The sequence below is a fragment of the Coccinella septempunctata genome, chromosome 5 (assembly GCF_907165205.1).
Source record: "Coccinella septempunctata chromosome 5, icCocSept1.1, whole genome shotgun sequence".
NCBI classification, from domain to species: domain Eukaryota; kingdom Metazoa; phylum Arthropoda; class Insecta; order Coleoptera; family Coccinellidae; genus Coccinella; species Coccinella septempunctata.
Window position 1 is genome coordinate 11608225 of NC_058193.1, and position 21239 is coordinate 11629463.

The following is a 21239-nucleotide window of genomic DNA, read 5'->3' on the forward strand; positions in this document are numbered from 1 at the left end:
TTTGAACGGAAAGACTTATAAAATATATGAATTGTGAAAACAAAAGACATACGGTTTTCGCTACAAATATGGGACTGATCGATGGGAAACGATGACATAATATCAATCGGTAAATCCCCCTTATGATAATATAACGGTTTTCTTCGAAAATATTGCGATTGTTAGGTCCTATAAAGAAAATATCGGTGAAGAAATTTCCTTTTGTGGCGGAGCTAAAACTGCCTCTTCACACTATAAAGAAATAATGAATAAAAATGTTGTGTTACAAAAAACTTGCTTGTTTGTAGTATCAATATTTATGAATCAAGCTATGAAGAGGAGCTGCTTCATAGATACGTACTGACCGAGGTACTGACATTATGGTTTCAGAAATATAAAAATTTCACACTGTAAAAATAAATAAACTTATCATTGTATCTGAAAAGACGTTGGACCTAATAATCTGATATTTTTCAAAACTCCAAATGAATACACTCTTGGTACACTTTCAAGTCATATTTCACTGCAAAATATCAGCCGATAGGTAAATAATAAATTGATGAATTTGGATGTTCTTGTGTTATATTATATTAATCACTCAAATCAACTTTCATTTTTAGGTTATTTAAGCAACGGAAGGCCCCTAACGTGTGTGGCATGGACAACTTTCACTTCCCGTGACCTTTTAAATACGCTCAAAATACCTTCGAAGACGTTCATCACATTTATGATGACCCTTGAAGACCACTATGTCAAAGACAATCCATTCCATAATTCTCTGCACGCTGCGGATGTAACGCAAGGTAAGTTCAATCCAGTTTTGTCCCGTAATTGGAGCATTATTGGATATGACTCTCCAGTTGTTGCACTTTCCACACATTGGTTTTCGATTAGATAAGGATAAGGAAATCAAGAAATTATTCTTATTGGTTGGGACAAAATCACTAAGATCGGAGAAATGTTGTTGTTGGTTATCAAACCTTCTTTTATAATTATAACATAATAAACTCGAAGACTAATAAATATTAAACATAAACATTGGTGAAACAAGCGGTTAAGGGTTACGGCTAATGATTATCAGTGAACCCCTTCAACACTATCGGAAGACAGGATAGAGTACCGAATTTTGAAGATTGTAAAGAAAAATGAATAGTAGCTGCTAACTTCTGGAATACTATGCCGTTATCCCAAAGTCCTTAAGTCCCTTCGAAATTTTCACCCAGTTTAAAACAAAGTTAAGACGTTTATTCATAAAAAGTAGACACTTGGACCCACCGAAAACTTTCTACACACAATGGTTCGCCTGATTCCTCATCTGGAATAATGAGATGATTGAAGACGGTTATTAGCTGAATTCTTTTTATGAATATATAAAAGAATAATAGTACGGGAGGTGGCGTCACTTTTGAACTAGTGATGGATCATCTTTTTTTTGTGTTGCAGGGGGAAAATTTGCAAGACAGACGAGCAAACCTCTCCTGAGGGAAAACAAGTGTGGGGATCTCTTCTTAATTGATCTCTTGGTCTCCTTCGGTGAATTCGCATTCTCCTTTTGTCTTCCTCTGGGTCGTAGTGCACTAGGCTTCGAATAATTTCTCTGCTTTTCTGTTCATGAATTCCGTTATGGTTTCCCATATTAGGTCCCTATAAATCCGTCTATTCCTGACAAACCAAGGTGCATCTATTGCACATCGTAGCAGCTTGTTTTCAGTTGCCTGAATTCTTTTGATGTGGCTCTTTGCCGCGGAACCCTAGGCAACTGAACCATAAGTCAGTTGAAGCCTAGCAACGGCTTTGATTATATTCAATTTTGTCTCTTTCGACATGTGGCTTCTTCCTATTAGAGGGTAGAGTCTATTCATCGCTGCTTTCCTTTTTTCGATTGCTTGTTTGATATGACTTTTCCAAGTAAGTCCTTTGTCAAGCGTTATTCCTAAATATTGGCTTCATTTTTTCAGTCGTTTTCTTCGCCGTCAACTTCTAGATTCGTTGTGGATCGCAGTCTTCTCTTCTATAGTAATATTACTTGGCTCTTTTGTCCATTGAGCTTGATTTTCCACTTTATGCACCAGTCATTTGTTTCGTCAATCGTTTCTTGTAGAACTCGTTCTATTACTTCTGGGTTGCGGTGTCGAGTTGCTATGCCTGTGTAGTCAGCATGAAAACGTCAGCATGGTTCTTGGATTCTTCGGAATATCGTGAATGTATATTTGGAAAGAAGTGGCCCAAGTACTGACCCTTGGGGTACTCCAGCCTCTATATCTCTTGTTGTGGTGCATTCTCCTTCCACTTTCACGTAAAATCTTCTATTTTTGAGATAATTCCGGATCAACTTGCATATTTTGATCGATTATCCAGCACATCTCATCTTGTATATTAATCCTTAATGCCATACTCTGTCGAATGCTCTGGCGACGTCTAGTAAAAGAAGACCTGTAGCTTGTTTATTTTGGAATCTTTCTGTAATGTATTCTGTAAGCCTTAATAATTGTTGCTCTGTTGAATGCTCTCTTCTGAATCCGAACTGTTCTGGTGGTATTAGTTTCAGATTTTCGGTTTCCTCATTTAGCCTCGTGGCTATAATTCTTTCTACTTCTTTTCCTAACGCCGACAGTAGACTTATCGGTCTATAGTTTTGTGGGAACTTCTTCTCTTTGAATGGTTTATTGAACACTATGACTTCCGCTGTTTTTCATTTTTCTGGGTAGTATTCTGTCCTCATAATTCCATTCGCGATATTTGTTAGAGCGGCTATACCTTTTCTTTGTAATTTCTTCAACATAACATTCGTTATTTTATCGCTTCCGGGAGCTTTTCCCTTCTTCAAACTTCTAATTTCCCTGATTTCATTTGGCGATGTTGGTTTGTCTATTTTAGCAGCCGCTGGTAATTCATCCATTTCTCCATCATTTTCTTCAACCAGAACTTCCAGATCTTCATTATCGTCGTCTATCCTTTAATTTATTCTCGATTCTCGTTCGATCGAGTCCGCCAATGCATCTGCCTTATCAGTATTGGTATACGCCATCCCCCTTTCTAACGAACATTGAAGGTTTTCCGCCATTTTGAATTTTTTTTCCGGAGTTCTTCATCTTGTCTGATTTGAGCACTCAAAAATACTCCGATGTGACCAGAAACCGTTACTTTGAGGATTATACAAAACTTAGCACACTCATTAGAATAATGCTCAAATACGACGTTGAACACCCATTTTCTCGCTTATGTGTCGAAAACGGGGTATATGTCATAAGGCAAAAGTGATTCTCCCGGTGTCATTTACCCACTATATATGTTTGTCCAGTTTATGATGAAACACCCTCTATAAACAAGTAATTAATATGTACACTCGATAAATAATCGTCAGCCGGCACGATGCCATTGGAATATGCGTCAGTCGAACTGCATAATGTGCAGCGCGCCAAAGGAAGCCCTTGACTTTGGAAGCCTGACTGACGCATAATCCACTACAGTAAACGTGACTGACGTCCATTTTTAGGTTCAATTTGATCAATAATTTTGATCAATAATCATTCTTCAAAATTCCAAGTGAAAATCGGCCACTTCAGATTTTTCCGACCACCATGTTTCCACCATCGGGAAAGTGATAAACGCCCATTTTCACTCATAATCATGAATAATTTACATTAGCACAATGTTTTACGTGAAGATCAATCACTTTTTTTTTTAGATTTTTCCGGCGAGTTTCACCGCCTCCCACGCCCACGCCCACCACGGTCGCGCGGACTGACTTTCGATTTCGAGTACAGTAATAGTGTAACTCTCTAATTAATCACTTTCGAGTTGGAGATAAATCACTAATAAAAAAGTGACACCACCTCGTGGACTATAAGTAAGTTAAAGCTGTACTACGACGCGAGCGAAGCTATGGGTGATTTCTGCGTAATTTCGTCATTTCGTGAATAAAGCTGGGTTTCAATTGAAACACTGTGCAGAACAATTAACAATAATATTGAATGAATATCAACTGCCATAGACGATGAAAAACTCTGCGTGTACAACCTCCACTACCTTGGCGAATGTTTTTCTGGTATCAACTAAACATCATTCCATAATATATATGGATTATTGTGATGACGTCACAAGGTTAGGTATAGAACGGTATCACTTCATCTGTTGTACGCAATTGACACTTTGCAGCTATTCATGAAAGTGGTTTTTATGACGGATATTAAAAGTGTATCACCTTGTAGCTTAACATATTAATTTAGGTGCGAAGGTGTGGAAAATGAATTGATTTCACGAATTCAATTGATACGAAATTCCTTTATTACCATAGAAATCATAATATATATACTCACTCTAGAATGCTAATCCAAGTAGTAAGAAATGCGGCGAAAAATTGACAGTTGTCGTTAAAGCGAATGCGCGACATTAATTCATTTCAACTCGAACTTTCCTACTCAGTCGAATTGTTTATTTGGTATAAATGAAAAATAAACATATTTCATTCGTTAAAAAAACTTATTTTTCGATTCATACAGGACTTCTTTTCGGTATTGAACACATGCATGGATGACTAATTGTGTTTATATATGCCTTGTTAGAAAATCAGTACAATGATGTTGCAGGTTTGAATGAAAATATATCAGGATCTCGGAGGTAAGGTGTGTCGAGTGCAAATCTGAATTTGTCGGTAGAGGTATTATTGAGTGTTCATTGAATGTTTGACCAAACCGTGAATTGGCAGAAGATTGGAGTTTTATAGCGAATTCCATGGTAACAACTGGTGCTTACTAAATATTTGGAACTCACAACAAAAATTCCAGAAGATCTAAACTTAATATCACCAATGCAATTCGATATTATCGCAGATTCCATTAGATGAGCAGGTACCTAAACATTGAGTGCATATTATAAACCCGTGCAACAATTTTGAAATATCCTGATCTAGTGCAATACTACTATATACCATTAATGGAATTCGCTATCAGTGGAACTCGATAATTTATTCAAGTTTTGAGTTTTTTGTTTGCATTTATTATTTTTAATATAATAAACAAATACACAAGTACATTTCAGAAAATGCGACTTAAAACTCCTTACCTCCGAGCAGGTCGTGCAACATTGAAAAATCAAATGACTGAAAGAAAACGCGTTGTTGTCCGACATACCTTCGTTACATGAATTGTTCCCTCTTCATAAGATTCGATCGACAGAATATACAGAAGCTCGGCAACGTTCTGCTAGAAAATAAACTAATGATGCGCATTCGTATTAACGACCACTGCCAATTTTTTGCCGCATTTCTTACTACTGGATTAGCATTCTTCTGTAATAATATACAGGGTCTTTCACGAGGAAGCTCACCCATATTTATACGGGAAACTACTGAACGTATTTTCATGAAATGATGACAAAATCGTGAAAAATCAAATTTTTCAAATTAGAACCCCATTTTTTTATGGCAGATATTGAATCTACGTTAAAAAATAATGTGAGTGTATGCATCACACCCTTGCCCTAAAGTGGATATTTTCTGAGTTATTCACAAAAAACTGTTTTTCGTCTTGAATTTTCAGCTATTTCTTTTCCCTTCACGCCAAAAAGATGAAATTTTCAGGAACTGTTACTTTTTTTTTTTCAATTCAATTCAATTCAATTTAATTCCACATAAACACCTTAAAGGTAAATTACAAATGCAGAACAGAGACAATACAGAGAAAATATTCTAACCTACAATAGTATAGTTTCCAATTCATTAATGGTAGTATTGAAAATATCCACATCAAATTTTGTTACAATTTCATTGCACACATGCATCATTCAATTTACAGGAGATAAGTGTCCAGGTATTACATCAAATCAAATCAAATCAAATCAATTTATTCATCATATAAACATATAAACAATTAAAGTGTTCTATTGGCAACTGAATTCACACTAGAAATGAATGAATCCATATCTGTGTCGTGAACCCTTTACCATCAAATTATAAGGATGCAAAAATAGAATGGAGCAAATGAGGAGCCCAGAGACCGCCCCCAGAGAGCCGGACGAAAAAGAGTCCCGCCAGTAGATCACACGAAAAAAAATAACTGTTCAAAATAGTAGTATTTTTTATTAGTTCTTATTATGTAGATGGCATTATATTCAAAAATGTACCATAGTTCTCCTGGATGTATTTTTTGGTTAGTTTACTGAACTTTCGTTTGTTATTATTCAATGATTTTATGGTGTTAGGAAGTTTATCATAAAACTTAGGTGCAAAATATGTTACAGTCCGTTGCGTATGTGACTTGATGTACAGATGGGTTCTTAAAAGATTAGATCTAGTGGTGTAGTACGTGGGTTTTTTTGGTAATAGGTGTTGTATTTTGGGCAAATAATTGATGCAGGCATGAACATATAGAGCCTTAACTGGAAGTACATCAGCCAATTCGAATAATCTGTCAGTTGAGAAGGTTCGGGGTTTGTTATGTATTATTTTAAGTATAAATTTCTGAGTGGTCACTACGCTTTGTAAAGAGTTATTGAATCCTCCCCCCCAAACAATCAAACAGTATCTCAGAATGGATTCTACTAGTGAGATGTATACCATCTTTAATAGTTTCTTGTTAAGAATATCTCTGAGTTGATATAGTCTGTATACTAATTTTCTCATTCTCTTATTGATGAAGTTGCAATGAAGATTCCATCTGAGATGTCTGTCTAAGATAATACCCAAATATTTAATACTGTCGACACTCTCTAAGGGCTCGCATGTACAGTCAGAATTCATACAATCTTCACTGTGAATTTTCAAGGTCATATTTTGGGGTATGTCGACGGCGGATATTGAGAATGTAATGTATTTTGTTTTTAGAATATTTATACTAAGAAGGTTGTAGTTGAACCAACTATACAGATTTCTAATACCATGTTCAGCCTTCCCAAATACCTCCTGCCAAGTGGACCCTGAGAACGATAAGACCGTATCATCAGCGTAGGCAATTATTTTAGCACTTTTTAGTATTGATCCAATATCGTTAATATAGATTAAAAACAGTGTAGGACCAAGGACAGTACCCTGTGGGATACCCATTGGGGTAATTCTCTCGTGACTATAAGTATTTTCGATTTTTACTCTTTGTGTCCTGTTGGATAAGTAATTTTTGAAAAGAAGATTCACATTTCCCCTTATTCCCAGATACTCCATTTTTTCCAATAATTTGTCATGAGGAACGGTATCGAAAGCCTTAGCTAAATCGATAAATACTGATAAGATCTTCTTATTTGCGTTAAAACACGTATTTATTTCATTTGTTAGATTAAATATGGCGTCTTCTGTGCTTAAATTTGATCTGAATCCATACTGATTATTAAAGATTACATTATTTTTTTCGAGAAAGTTCATAACGCGTTTTTTCAAGCATTTTTCGAATAATTTGGCAAAGTTATTGATGAGTGCAATGGGTCTATAGTTTTGTAAAGATTGTTTATCTCCTGACTTATGTATAGGTATGATATCAGATGTTTTCCAGTCTAGGGGAATTTCGTTTTTAACAAAAATTAGATTAATTATATATTTGAGAGGTTCTACTAAATATGTATGTATCTTTTTTATGAGTTTGGCGTCAATTCCATCATCCCCAGGTGAGGAATCATTCTTCAGGGTAGCTATTAGTAGTATAAGTTCTTTTGAGCTCACTGGTGCCAGGAAAAGTGTTTTTGGATTAGTTATGTTAGTTGTGTATATTTTTTTTGTTTTCTTGACCTTTTCCTGCATTTTACCTCCTATAGTGGAAAAGAAATCGTTGAATGAGCCAGCAATGTCAGTTGGATGAGTCAATACTTCATTTTTTTCATTGATAATACTATTTATTTTGCTTTTAGATTTTGTGACATTGACCGCCTCATTCATTATTTTCCAAATTTTTTTAGAGTCTTTCTTTGCTGATTTAATTTTGTTAGAGTAATAATTATTTTTTGTTAGTTTTAGTAATTTATTGAGAAAGTTCCTGTAATCAATATATTGAAGTTTCTTTTCTTCTGAGTAATTTCTATTTAAATCTAATTTCATTTTATCCCTTTTACGAATACTATGTATTAATCCAAGAGTTATCCACGGTTTAAGTTTCTTATTTTTGTTGTTTATACGTGTTTTCTGTTCACAATTGCCAATGTGACTCATCAAAATAAACTTAAATTCCCGATAACATTCCTCCACATCATCTTTCTCATATACTTTTAACCATCCCTCCTCCCTCAGTAATTCCAACAATTTCCTGTCATCGATTTTCTTAATTTCATCCGTTCTAATGCCACTACCAATTTTTTCATTTAAGTTGAGTTCTAATCCCACTGGAAAATGATCAGACATTGAAAATTTAAAAACAAAGGGACGAAGACTAATTTTTTTACTAATACTCTTCTGTGTTCTGATCATTATATGGTCGAGTAGAGTTTTTGTTGTTGCTGTGACTCTAGTAGGCTTGTTAATATAAGAAATGAACCCACATGATCCCATTTCATTTAAATAGAGGCTTGCCATTTTATCGTTTCCCTCCAAAATATCAATGTTTAAGTCACCAATAACTACCTCTACATCATTGTAATTAAGTTCGCTTAAATATATTTCCATTTCTTCTATGAATACTTTCATTTTAGTTGCTGGAGGTCTGTAAATAGCCGTCAGTCCAAGAGAAAATTCATTAATTTTAATTTCTATACGAATAGGAATTGTTTGACTCAGCTGTACATAAACAACACTTGGATTCAGATTGTTTCGAATATAAACTATTGTTCCATCGTTTTTATTGAATAGTGAGTTGTTATAAAATGTATCATACCCAGGTATAGTGAATAGATTAATGTTAGTAGTTTCGATGTTAAAGGTTTCCGAGAGAACTATTATGTGTATTTTTTCTAAATTTATGCTGTCCAAGTGAACTAACAGTTCATTGAAATGTTTGTGAATACTTCTTATGTTGAAATGCATTATACCCAGCCGCGTATGGCCCCCAACAAAACACTCCCCCGCCCCAAGCTCCCCGACCACCGCCATATCCGGGACCTCATCAAGCTCCACCGTCTCTAACACATTCATGAGACAGATACAAAAATTAGTGACTCTCACATGCCCTCCGATCAAGTAAAAAATTTGAAAAGATTCACTTCATAAAGTGCATAATATATACAAATACATACTACATACTATTTTATTTTTCAAACAAAGATTATGATTTCAATAATTCAGAGAAAGAATAATATGAATGACTCAGTAAAAAAGAAATTCATTTTAATGATGTTACATTTTTTCTCTCTACGCCATTCTCACTTTTAATGTATATATTTCCGTTGCGCGTGAATACTTGTTTTTTATCCTCGCATTTCCGTTGAAGCGATCGATATAACTCAAGGCGATTTTTTGTTAAGTCTTCAACTATTCCAATTTTGGTTCCACTCAAACGTCCACAATTTTTCATTATTGTTAGTTTTGTTTGATAACGTTCGAAGCGAACAATCACTGGACGCGGCTTTTCCTTTTTCACACCAACTCTATAACACCTCGCAATGTCAGTTTTGTTGAGTGTTACCTTCATGTTGTCCTTGAATAGTTTAAGTAAATTCTCCAATAATTTTTCCTCTTGATTTTCCATCAAATTGAAGATACATACATTGTTGATTTTCTCCGCTTGCATAAGATTATCCATCCTTCTGTTTATCAATTCGATTTTATCCGAGTTATCGTTGACTGCCGACTGTATCACATCTAGTTTTTCGTTGATCTTGATAAGAAGTTTGTTTATAAATTCGTCGTCACTTAGGATTTCTATAATGGATTCCTTAATTGCTGCCTTTATATCTGTGGTGTTTTTAGGAGCCATTTTTCAATGTAGGTGTAGGTATTCTACAAATGTTTACAACCCAGGAATCTGGGATTCGTTGGCACTTGTAATTTTTATAATAATTCAAATTTTAACAGGAGCGATGTGTTCACGGTCTACTCTCTGAAAAGGTTCCTTGTTTAAAATTCTCAAATTCAATTTGGGAACCTTAAAATTAATAAATTTCACAAAATCACAATCTTGGTAGCTCACATTATTCAGAACTTTGAACATAAAGGTCACAGCCTTGAATTTACGCCTATTATCTAGTGAAATCATACTGAAATCCTTCATCATGTTTTGGTACGATATTCTAAATGGATATTCATTATATTTTATCAGGTGTAAATAGCGCAGAAACCTTTTCTGAACTTTCTCAATTTTGTCTATGTTAGTGACTGTGAACGGCATCCAAACTACCGAGGCATATTCAAGATGAGGTCTTACGAGGGCATTGTACAGCAGAGGGATAGTTGAACAATTAAAATCTTTCGCATTTCTGAAGACCAATCCCAACATTCTATATGCCCTTGCGGTTGATAATTCAAAGTGGCTATTGAACTTTAGATTCGGCTGAAACATGACACCTAAATCTTTGGTTTTCGATTTGCGATCAATTATTTGTGAACCGATTGTATAATTGAATTGTATCGGATTCATTTTCCGTGTGTAGCTAACAACATGACACTTTTTGATATTCAAAGACATCTTGTTCATCTTAAACCATCGCTCTACTTCATCTAGGTCTTTCTGCAAAAGGCAGCAATCTGCCTGAAAAGCTTGAAATCGTCCGCGAACAATAAAGCCACACAGAAATACAGGTGAGCAGGAAGATCATTCATAAAGATCGAAAAAAGCAGTGGACCGAGTATGCTTCCTTGAGGTACATCTGATATCTGCAATAGATCGAGAATATGCACCTCCAATCTTGACGAACTGCTGTCTCTGCCTCAAATATGAGTCAACGAAACTACAGGCATTTTTCGAGAACTGTCCTGCAGCCAGCTTCCTAATAAGAATTGCATGGCTAACCCTATCCAACGCTTTCTCGCAATCAGTATATACTGTGTCGAGCTGATGACCACTTTCAATTGCTTCCGCTGCTAATTCAGTAAAACTACAAAGATTGCTTACCGTCGATTTTCCCCTAGAAAAACCATGCTGAATCGGATTAATCTTGAGATGTGAATTTTGTATTATATCTTGATATATTATCCTTTCAAATATCTTGGACAAAGCATTCGCGATGTTTATGGGTCGGTAATTCTCGACTTGACATATTTCCCCCGACTTATAAATGGGTGTTATTACCGATGTTTTTAGAATATCGGGAAAAGTATTCTTTGATATTGACAAATTGAAAATATGAAGCAGTGGATCTATCAGATAATCAATGCACCCCTTATAAATATAAGAAGGAATATTATCTGGGCCTAAGGTTTTTTTTGGCTTCAACTTTTTGACACTTTCTCTCAGAGCGTCCTCTGTTATTAAGGAGAAACTGAAAGTTCCCCAATCGGACACTGTGTCGTAGCAATCAGAATCCAAAGTGTAAATTGATTCAAAGAACTGAGCAAAGGCATTCGATATGCTTTCCGCGTTATTGAGATACTCTTGTCTGAATGTCATCATTGATGATACCTTATTCTCAGATTTTTTCTTTTTCATAAATGACCAAAAAGTGGAAGGATCATTCTTGAAATTCATTTCTAATTGTTTTTTATATTCAACATATTCAAGCTTCGTTTGTTGCTTAATATTCTTCCTCAACTCCGTAAATTCAACACCTATATGTTTCCTTTTATGAAGTCTATTTTTTTTTCATTATGTTTTGTTTCAAATCAGCAAAAACCATATTGGAAATTTACGTCTTGCACTGACTGAATTACTTCTTTTGAATTTGGGAATAGCTTGGTCCAATATATTGTACATTATATCATAAAAAAGGTTTATACTCTTGTTAACATCATCACATCGAACTACATCTGACCAATCACACTGTGACATAAGATTATAGAGGAGTATGTAATCACCTCTTGAATAGTTATAACTAAATTCATTGTCATATCCACTATTTGACCTATAATGTGAATAATCGACGGAAAATTCGAGTGCTGGATGATATCTATCCTCGTTTACAACAGTACATTGGGATTTAATCACAGTAGACACTGACATGTTCGACAAAATCAAATCCAATCTGCGACCCATGAAATTCACTACATCGTTATGTTGTTTCAAGTCGAACAAGTTCAGAAAGTTATTGTAGTACATTAAAGTCACCGAAAATTAATAAATCATCGTCATCCAATAGCATTCTATCAAACATACTAAAATAATTATCGTGTATATCATACTCTGAGTTAGGCGGAAAATAGACAACAGATATGTAACATTTATAATTTCTTGATATTGATTTAACCAGTATACATTCAGCTTCAGTATCCGCCTTGATAACCTCGAATCTTATATCACTTTTAAGTGCAAGAAGAACACCTCCACCCCTAGTTTGACACGTATCTCTGTCTTTTCGAACCACCACATATCGATCATCAAAAAGTTCCTCACTAAACACACCCGCATTCAGCCACGTCTCAGTCAAAGCGATTAAATCAAAATCAGACGCTAGTATAGTCGTCTGAAAGCGCTACTTAAACCATGTTTTAGATTTTACTACCCTAATATGCAAGAGAAAAAAGTTACAGGTTGTTCCTAAATAGATGGCGAATTTTGATTCGAATTTGTATCGGAAACCTTTTTATTTCAATTAATCGGCCATCGGTTTTCTCTCCAGTGATAAATAAATAATTCCTTATGAACCATATGCAAAAACTTACCATGTTTTACATTCTTTTTTTTTTAATGATAGATATCATTAATTACATCTGCCAAATTCCTCTTTATTCAGTAGCATTTTGTGTTTACTATTAATTTGGTGATAATTCGTATTAAGTTCTAAAATCGATCACTATGCCTAATTTTACCACTGAAGATTATTTAAATCTCATTCTACTTCATGGAGAATGTAATAAAGTTGTAGATAGAACGATTCGACTGTTAATTGAGAGGTTTCCTGACCGACCCAGACCAACGAGAGATACCATTAACAAAACCATGACAAACTTGAGAAATGTCGGATCTTTCGTTAAGAAAACTATACACAGAGAAAAAAGTGTAGTAGAAGATGAGAACAACGAAATTACAGTTCTTGCATATTTTCGTGTGAATCCTCAAAATTCTCTCAAAGATGCCGAGATTGATCTGGGATTATCTCAATCGAGTGTTTGGAGAATATAAAAAAAACATAAAATGGACCCATATAAATTCAATAGGCGTACAGCATTTGAAGGAAACTGATTTCGTCAGGAGAACAGAGTTTTGCGAAGCCATGATCATTCGATTTCAAGAGAATGAAAACTTTTTGGACTGTATAATTTGGACAGATGAATCTGAATTCACAAAGAATGGTTCTTTCAATAGGCATAACAGTCATTATTGGGATGAAGAGAACAACCACCACTTCAGACAATGGAACTTTCAAGAGACCTGGAGTTTCAATGTTTTTTGCGCCATCAAAAATAATGCAATTCTCGATGTTCACATTTATGATGGAACTGGTAAGATAGAACACTACACATGTTTGCATTATTTAAAGAATGTTCTCCCTTAGGAGATAGATATTCTGACATATTGACTCAAATAATTGAGCCGCTAGTACAGAACCATAATGACTTATGGTATCAACAAGATGGCGCGCCTCCACACAATTCACTCAATGTGTCAAATATCCTCTACAGGCTATTTGAAGATCGATGGTTGGCGAACAATGGTCCACATCTTTGGCCACCACGTTCTCCCGATTTAACTCCGTTAGACTATTATGTTTAGGGTAGGATAAAAAATATTGTCTACTCAACTCCCCTGACTGATAAAGAGGACTGCATAGAACGAATCAGAAATGCGTTCAGGTTTGTTTAGATTTTTAGATTGATAGTTTTGAAACTCAATTTGGTTTTTAAACACTTTTGCAGATCTCTTCCTCCCGATGAAATAAGAAGGGCAACGCACGAAGCATTCCTGAGACATATAAATTTATAAATAAATGTCTAGAAATTAACGGTCAAAACTTTGAGCATCTTCTCTAGTTATAACTGCGAGAGTTTGCCATGGTTCTCCTAATAGTAACTTGAAGTCGGTTTCAAGAAGATGTGAAAAATCTACAGCATGGTTCAAATAACAGTTCCTGAAAATTTCATCTTTTTGGCGTGAAGGGAAAAGAAATAGCTGAAAATTCAAGACGAAAAACAGTTTTTTGTGAATAACTCAGAAAATATCCACTTTAGGGCAAGGGTGTGATGCATACACTAACATTATTTTTTAACGTAGATTCAATATCTGCCATAAAAAAATGAGGTTTTCTTTGAAAAAATTGATTTTTCACGATTTTGTCATCCCTAACTTTGAAAGCGATTTTTTCACCCCCTGTATCATGAATCGCGATTTCGATTTTCAAAGTGGATACATCAATCTTACATCTTGGAAAATCCCAAAAATGAAAATTTTCCACACAAAAACTTCGAAGTTTTTCTTGTTTCAGCGGAGCTCTATTTTCGATTTTTTTTTTCGAATTTTCCCGCGCAGAGAGAATTTTCCAACCAAAACTGAAAAATGTTACATCAAAATAACTTGAAATTTTCTAAGGAATCTATTTCTGCAATAAAAAAATGGTGTTCTAATTTGAAAAACGGAAGTTGACGTCATTTCCGGAAAAACCGGAGGTGCTCATGCCTTGAAAATATTTTAGATTCCATCAGCATCGTGAAATACTTATAAGTGCTGAATTTCATGAAAATACGTTCAGTAGTTTCCCGTATAAATATGGGTGAGGTTCCTCGTGAAAGACCCTATATAATTTGATTTCTATGTTTATTACTCCAAATCGAGAACAATGACATCACTTAACAATAATGAATATTAATATGTTATTTTTTAGGTAAAATATTTAACCTTATTATAATGATCAGGATTTCTGTCAAATACTTATTCTCGACATTTTATTCATGTAATACAGTTTTAATTGGATGAATTAATGCTCAATGTGAATTTTTTCAAATTTCCTATAAATTTCGAGAAACGAAATAAAAATCCGCCGTATCTAATAACTTCTAGCTTTGGCTTCAATGGAATTTGACTGAAAATTTAAAAATCGAACATTGCATATGTTCGAAAGTGATTGAACTGTTGACTCTTGCAACACGAAATTTGATTTTCTTTGAAAATACATTATGCAGTAATTTTAACTCCATGGGTGCAGCTCAACTCCCACTATCGGAATGATGAACAAGCACCATGTGACAATATACAGGTGGAGCAACACATCCGTATAAAATAATGTGTGTCGAGTGTTTTTTCCATGATTCCATTTTGTCGCATCCAATTCACATTTTAATTTCGGTATTATTTTCGTTCATCGAGGCTTATAGTGTCAAAGTTTTACCAACCAATCTATAGCGTTTCAATGAAAAGCAGATATGCTTTGTCCTTAATCAATAGCTTAATTCTTTTTGACCTAATTTTCTTTCAGGAACTCATGTTTTATTGAATACTCCAGCTTTGGAGTCGGTCTTCACACCCCTCGAAATAACCGCAGCCCTGTTCGCGGCCTGCATTCACGATGTTGACCATCCCGGCTTGACGAACCAATTCTTGATCAATTCCAGCAGCGAGTTGGCGTTGATGTATAACGACGAATCCGTGTTGGAGAACCACCATTTGGCAGTGGCTTTCAAATTATTGCAGAACGATGGATGTGATATATTCTGTAACATGACAAAGAAGCAGAGACAGACCCTGCGTAAAATGGTTATAGACATGGTGCTGAGCACAGATATGTCCAAGCACATGAGTCTGCTTGCTGATTTAAAAACGATGGTCGAGACCAAAAAAGTCGCTGGGTCCGGGGTAAGGAAATATTCTCCCAAGTGTTCACATATCGAATGATGTCACAAATTTCTCTGTAAGAAATATCATTATTCATTTTTATTCAGGTTTTGTTGCTGGACAACTACACTGACCGTATTCAAGTATTAGAAAATCTAGTCCATTGTGCTGATCTGAGTAATCCTACGAAACCATTGTCGTTGTATAAACAGTGGGTCGAACGACTTATGGAAGAATTTTTTCAACAGGGCGATAAAGAAAGGGAAGCCAAAATGGATATAAGTCCCATGTGCGATAGGTACTCGGCAACGATTGAAAAATCGCAGGTAGGTTTATATTATAAAATATACAGGATTGGTCATAAGTCTGAAATATAATTAACATATTTGTTTTACCAATAAGCTCAAAATGAAAGCGCTGAAACCCGTCAATGGATGTTAAATTCTCTGGAAATAAACCACATATTTTTCTAATGCATCCCCGTCAAGGGAAAATATACCTAAAAGCGTGAGTATGGATTCTTGCCACCATGAATGAAAATAAAATCTGAGTTAGAAGCGAAGAATTCTTTACTCGTTATGAATAATTCGCTTCAATGGTAGCGTCCAGTATTCAAGCGTTGATGGCTGCGTGAGAACGGAAGTGGAGTTTTCGATATGGAACGCGATAATATTGATATGGAAATTTTCATCGATGAAGGGATATAAATATTTCAATACAAAAAGAAGTAGTTCTGTACAGTTTACAACACTCTAGTTCGAGCGCCTATCCGGGCGCATCGGAAGAATGAAATATTAAGTTCATAAGTACCTCACATTATTGGAGCGACAATTCCTTCGGAATTGTAATTTCCATTGATATTTCAAATATGTATTTGTGCAACAAGTTGGAAAAAGCACTATTTTTCGTATTTAGGAAATGTTTCCAACTTGTTTCACACACTTTTTTTCAAATTTTGAATGGGATGTGAATATGTGAAATAGAGAATTCTGTTGTGGGATATGAAATCTCCCGAACAAGTATTCCAATTTATACATACCTACTAAAAATACATGTTGGAAAGAAATTGCTGAAATATTTTCTGGATGAAGTAATTCAAACTAGAAAAAAAACAAACACTCTGGAAACCGAAAATTTAATAGGGAAACTCGCGTTTTGACGCGTACCTACACAAACGCTACATGTGGACGCAACATGAAATAAAGGTGGAAATACATTAATAAAACGCGACGCGAGTTGACGCGTCTGGTGCGGGTGAATTGTACGCGCGTGGCGTCGCATCGGGTATTCATAGTATGATTCTGGTCTATAGAAAACAATACATTTGATTCGACTCAACACGCATCACGTTTCATCGGGTCTCGTCGCGTTTGAATAATGTGTTTCCGATGTGTTTTCTCTCTCTGTTTTAGTCTTTATTTTCAATTAATAGGTTTATATCCTGTCGAAGGTCGATTTCTTCTTAAAATATGGTGAAAATGAAAATCTGTCGTCAGTGTCAATACATATTTTTTCAATATATTTTTTTTTGGAAACCTTGGAAACATCCATTCATGAATACTTTATAGTTGAAATGAACAACATCTTTTGATTCTATGAAAAATACAATAATTCTCATGCCTAGTAATTAATCTGGGAAATGGGCCATTACTTCTTAATATCTCAAACAATAAGTTTTGCAACATGTCTTCGATAAATGGTGTTGTTGGAGTTTCTAAAACATCCACTGGTCGTATTTTTCCATCCCTTGCTGGGTAGACGTTGATAACAACAGCCTTCTGCCATGAATTCCTAGGCCCATCTGGATCCACCATTATAACAACGTCTCCCAGTTGTAGCCTCTTTCTCCATTCTCTCTATACCATTAACTGCTTCTGATCAACGTAGGTAAATATTCTCTTGACCATTTGGATCAAAACATATCGGCTAACCTTTGTGCAGCTCTCCAAGAAGACATCAAATTCAAGTCTTTTTCTACAGTTTTGGTGAATGATGGTGAATAATATGGGAGGTCTTGATTCCAAGGGAATCAAGAAACGGTATGGTGTCAAACTTTCTGCATCGTCCGAATCGAGTGATACACGAGTCTGTGATGTTTATTTTGATTTGACTTTGAAAAATTAGACTTTCTAGTTTTTAATATTTTATTTTTATAATCTTCAAGAAAGAATGTTCTTCACATTCGACAATTGACGACTTAACCTAATCTTTTTCTCAACGCTACGCTCACTCTAATCTGACTGTCCACAGCACCGGTCACATCGGTTACTCTTGTCTACTCGAATTTTCCGGTAACTGAACCTCATTGTCTTCTTCTGTGACGAGCACATTAACTGATTAGGTTTGTTTATTGGTTGCTCCGATAAATCCTTGAATTTTGTTGTTATAACTTGATGTCGAAAATTGGAAGATATACCAGTTTGATGCTTTTGATGTAGTGAATACGAAAATCTGAACTATATTTGTGGTAAATATTAAGAACAATAAATAAAAAGGAATATCGGGAATGTGGACCTTTATTTCTGCCAAAGCTACAAAATAGTTGCCGACGTTTCGAGGACCTGTATATCCTCTTTTTCAAGGCTGTAAAATCAATTGAGTTTCAGGTACATAATCATCAAGGAAATAATCTAGGCATTACCAATATTCTGATATTTATTTATTTATTTATTTATTTATTTATTTATTTATTTATTTATTGCACATTTAGGATACAAACAGTAAAAAGATTACCAACAAAGTATCCACTTAAAGATATTGAAAGTTCGAGTTCACCGAGCAAAACAACTCGTCGAAATCAAGGAAAAAAAAAAAAAACAAAAACTTCTCTCTCACAAACCCGATACAAAAAAATTTTTCAAGGTTTTTTTAAATCTAACAAAATTGTCTGAGAAGATATCCATGCCATCATCCAGTTCAAGACCGTTAAAAGTAGCCTGAAAGCGTCGCATCGGAGAGTGCTGCCCTGTGTTTGTTCTTCGATATTTAATGTTGAAGAGAGCTTTATCTCGAAGATCACGACCTGGTACATTCAGATTAACCCTACTAAGCAGAAAGGGCGAATCAATCCGAGTGTGTATAATCTTATAAAGCATACAAAGTTCCTGCACCGTCCTACTATCCTTCGAAGATAAAATGCGAAATTTTTTTCTTATAGGTGTATAATCCCTGTTCTCTATGGTAGTATGAGTTTTGAACGCTAGAAATTTTAAGAATTTATTCTGAACACTTTGAACCCTTTTTATGTGAACTTCGTATATTGGGCTCCAGATAGCGGACGCAAAAGAAAGTTTACTGTGAATAAAAGCATAGTACAGACCGATGAAAACCCTAGGATCTTTAAAATCTTTGCAACTTCTGTTAATAAATCCGACCATTTTGTTTGACGCACTAATGATCTTGTTTATGTGTGGTCGGAATGACCATTTTTCATCAAGCGTCACACCCAAATCAACGATTTCATTGACGTATTTCAGCTTTACATTATCGATTTTATATTCGTATATAATTTTTTGAATTTTCTGAATTTTCTTAGTGAATGAAATATGAAAACATTTCGACGGGTTCAGAACTAAATTATTCTGTTTGCAATATTGTACTAGTCTTTCAAGGTCCTCTTGAATTTTCTGACAGTCCTCTAATGATCGAACGCTTCGAAAGATCTTCAAGTCGTCCGCGTAAAGAAGTATACAACAGTGTCTGAAGCAACCCTTGATGTTGTTTATATAAATCAGGAAAAAAAGAGGACCCAGATGGCTACCCTGAGGAACGCCAGATGTAATAAAGAAAGGTTCAGATCTGTGGCCACCAATCGAAACAAAGCTCACCCTTCCCGTTAAATAGGATTTACACCATTCTATCAGTGAATCGGGTAAGCCAACCTCAGCAAGTCTTTTCAATAATTTTACGTGACTGATCTTATCGAATGCTTTACTAAAGTCTGTATATATCGTGTCCATCTGACCCTGGTTGTCTATCTGTTCTATTATATGCTCAGAGAATGAAAGAAGATTAGTTTCTAAGGATCGTCCAGGAAAGAACCCGTGCTGCTGTTCTATAATATGATATGTTAAATGCAGTCAAAGAATACTACACAAAGGAACATCTAGCCAAATTAAAGCAATATAATATCAAAAATAGCACGTGCACATTAAAGCTGTTAAATTATAAAACCATAACCTCACAAACTTACAAAAATACTGCGCAGTGGACAAAACCACTGAGCCGTCAGTAGACTACACAGAACTAAACAAAAGAAAAAAGAGAAGAACACTCATGGGCTTAATTATTCTTCTGAAATACTATATTAAAAATTATATTCAACAAAATTACATTTCACTACTTCACCTATTATCATCCTGTCATGTTATATCTAGTAAAAAGTCATACACTAAACTAAGGTTCTTAACATCTTCCCTAAAGTTTACAGAGTTGTTCATTTTTATGTAAAGCATCTCACTAATATTACGTTTGCAAGTAAACTTTTCTCTGTCGAGAACTGTGATATTCTTAAAATCAAATTGATGTTTCTCCTTTAATGCATGGTTAGTAAGGGCTGTCTTGTCTATGTTGCGTGCACTTTTTAGATCTGTTTGATGTTGTTTTATTCTTTCCTTCACATACTGTTTGGTCTGTCCTATGTAACATTTTTCACAGTCCAGGCAGGGGATCTTATATACTACCTCTGTTTGCAATTCTTAGGGGGTCGGATCTTTGAGACGAGTGAAAAACTTTTTTGTTGTATTCAAGTTATAAAACGCACACAGACAATTATATTCATTGAAAATCTTTTTTATCTTATAAGAGAGGTCTGGTATAAATGGAAATTTAAAATATCTCTTACTACTCATCTCAAGGTCCAACCCAACATCAGGATTATTCACCGCACTAGTTAAATGTTCAACAACTCTTTTTATGATCTTATTAATGAAGTATATTGGATAATTATTGTCTATTAGGATTTTTTTAACCACTCTTAAATTTTCGCCATGGAAACTGGAGTCGCTAAGGGTTAAGGATTTTTTTACTAAATTATAGGCTACATTTGTTTTTTGGGGTACACTGTGGTTACTATGATAGTTCAGTAAGCGATTGGAGTTTGCTGGCTTATAGTACCACTTAGACAACAGTCTATTATTTTCATTGATGATAGTAACGTCAAGGAATGACAGACACATTTGGTTCTCCATTTCCATGGTGAACTTAATTGAAGAGTGGTATGAATTGGGTAATTGTAGTAGGAAATTGCAACTATTCTTAGGTATTAAAGCGATGGTATCGTCTACATATAGTCTAAGCAGGGGAACAGCAAATGGAATTTGGTCAACTACAAACTCAAATAAATCATTCATTACAAGATTTACAAATGATGGGCTGGCTGGGTCACCCATTATTGTGCCATATATTTGCCTGAAGTAGGTACCATTGAATGCAAAATAACCACTATCAAAGACTATTTCAACCAATGTTATAAACACATCTTTATCTAAATAT

The 21239-nt window shown here is 35.0% G+C and overlaps 1 protein-coding gene across 1 annotated transcript; it reads left to right on the top strand.

The window, feature by feature from the left end:
* Nucleotides 1-538: 538 nt before the first annotated feature.
* On the top strand, nt 539-19585 carry LOC123313999 (cAMP-specific 3',5'-cyclic phosphodiesterase-like). The gene is made up of 4 exons (XM_044899111.1): nt 539-782; nt 15391-15767; nt 15854-16072; nt 19481-19585. Exons 1-4 carry the CDS (start codon nt 539-541, stop codon nt 19583-19585), a joined length of 945 nt encoding a protein of 314 aa, XP_044755046.1.
* Nucleotides 19586-21239: the final 1654 nt, after the last annotated feature.

What these genes read in the sequence shown, in the direction of transcription:
- LOC123313999 (XM_044899111.1), top strand. Translation starts at nt 539, where the DNA reads ATGAATTTGGATGTTCTTGTGTTATATTATATTAATCACTCAAATCAA. An exon ending in CGCTGCGGATGTAACGCAAG is followed by an intron (nt 783 to 15,390) that starts GTAAGTTCAATC and finishes ATTTTCTTTCAG; the next exon opens with GAACTCATGTTTTATTGAAT. An exon ending in AAAAAGTCGCTGGGTCCGGG is followed by an intron (nt 15,768 to 15,853) that starts GTAAGGAAATAT and finishes ATTTTTATTCAG; the next exon opens with GTTTTGTTGCTGGACAACTA.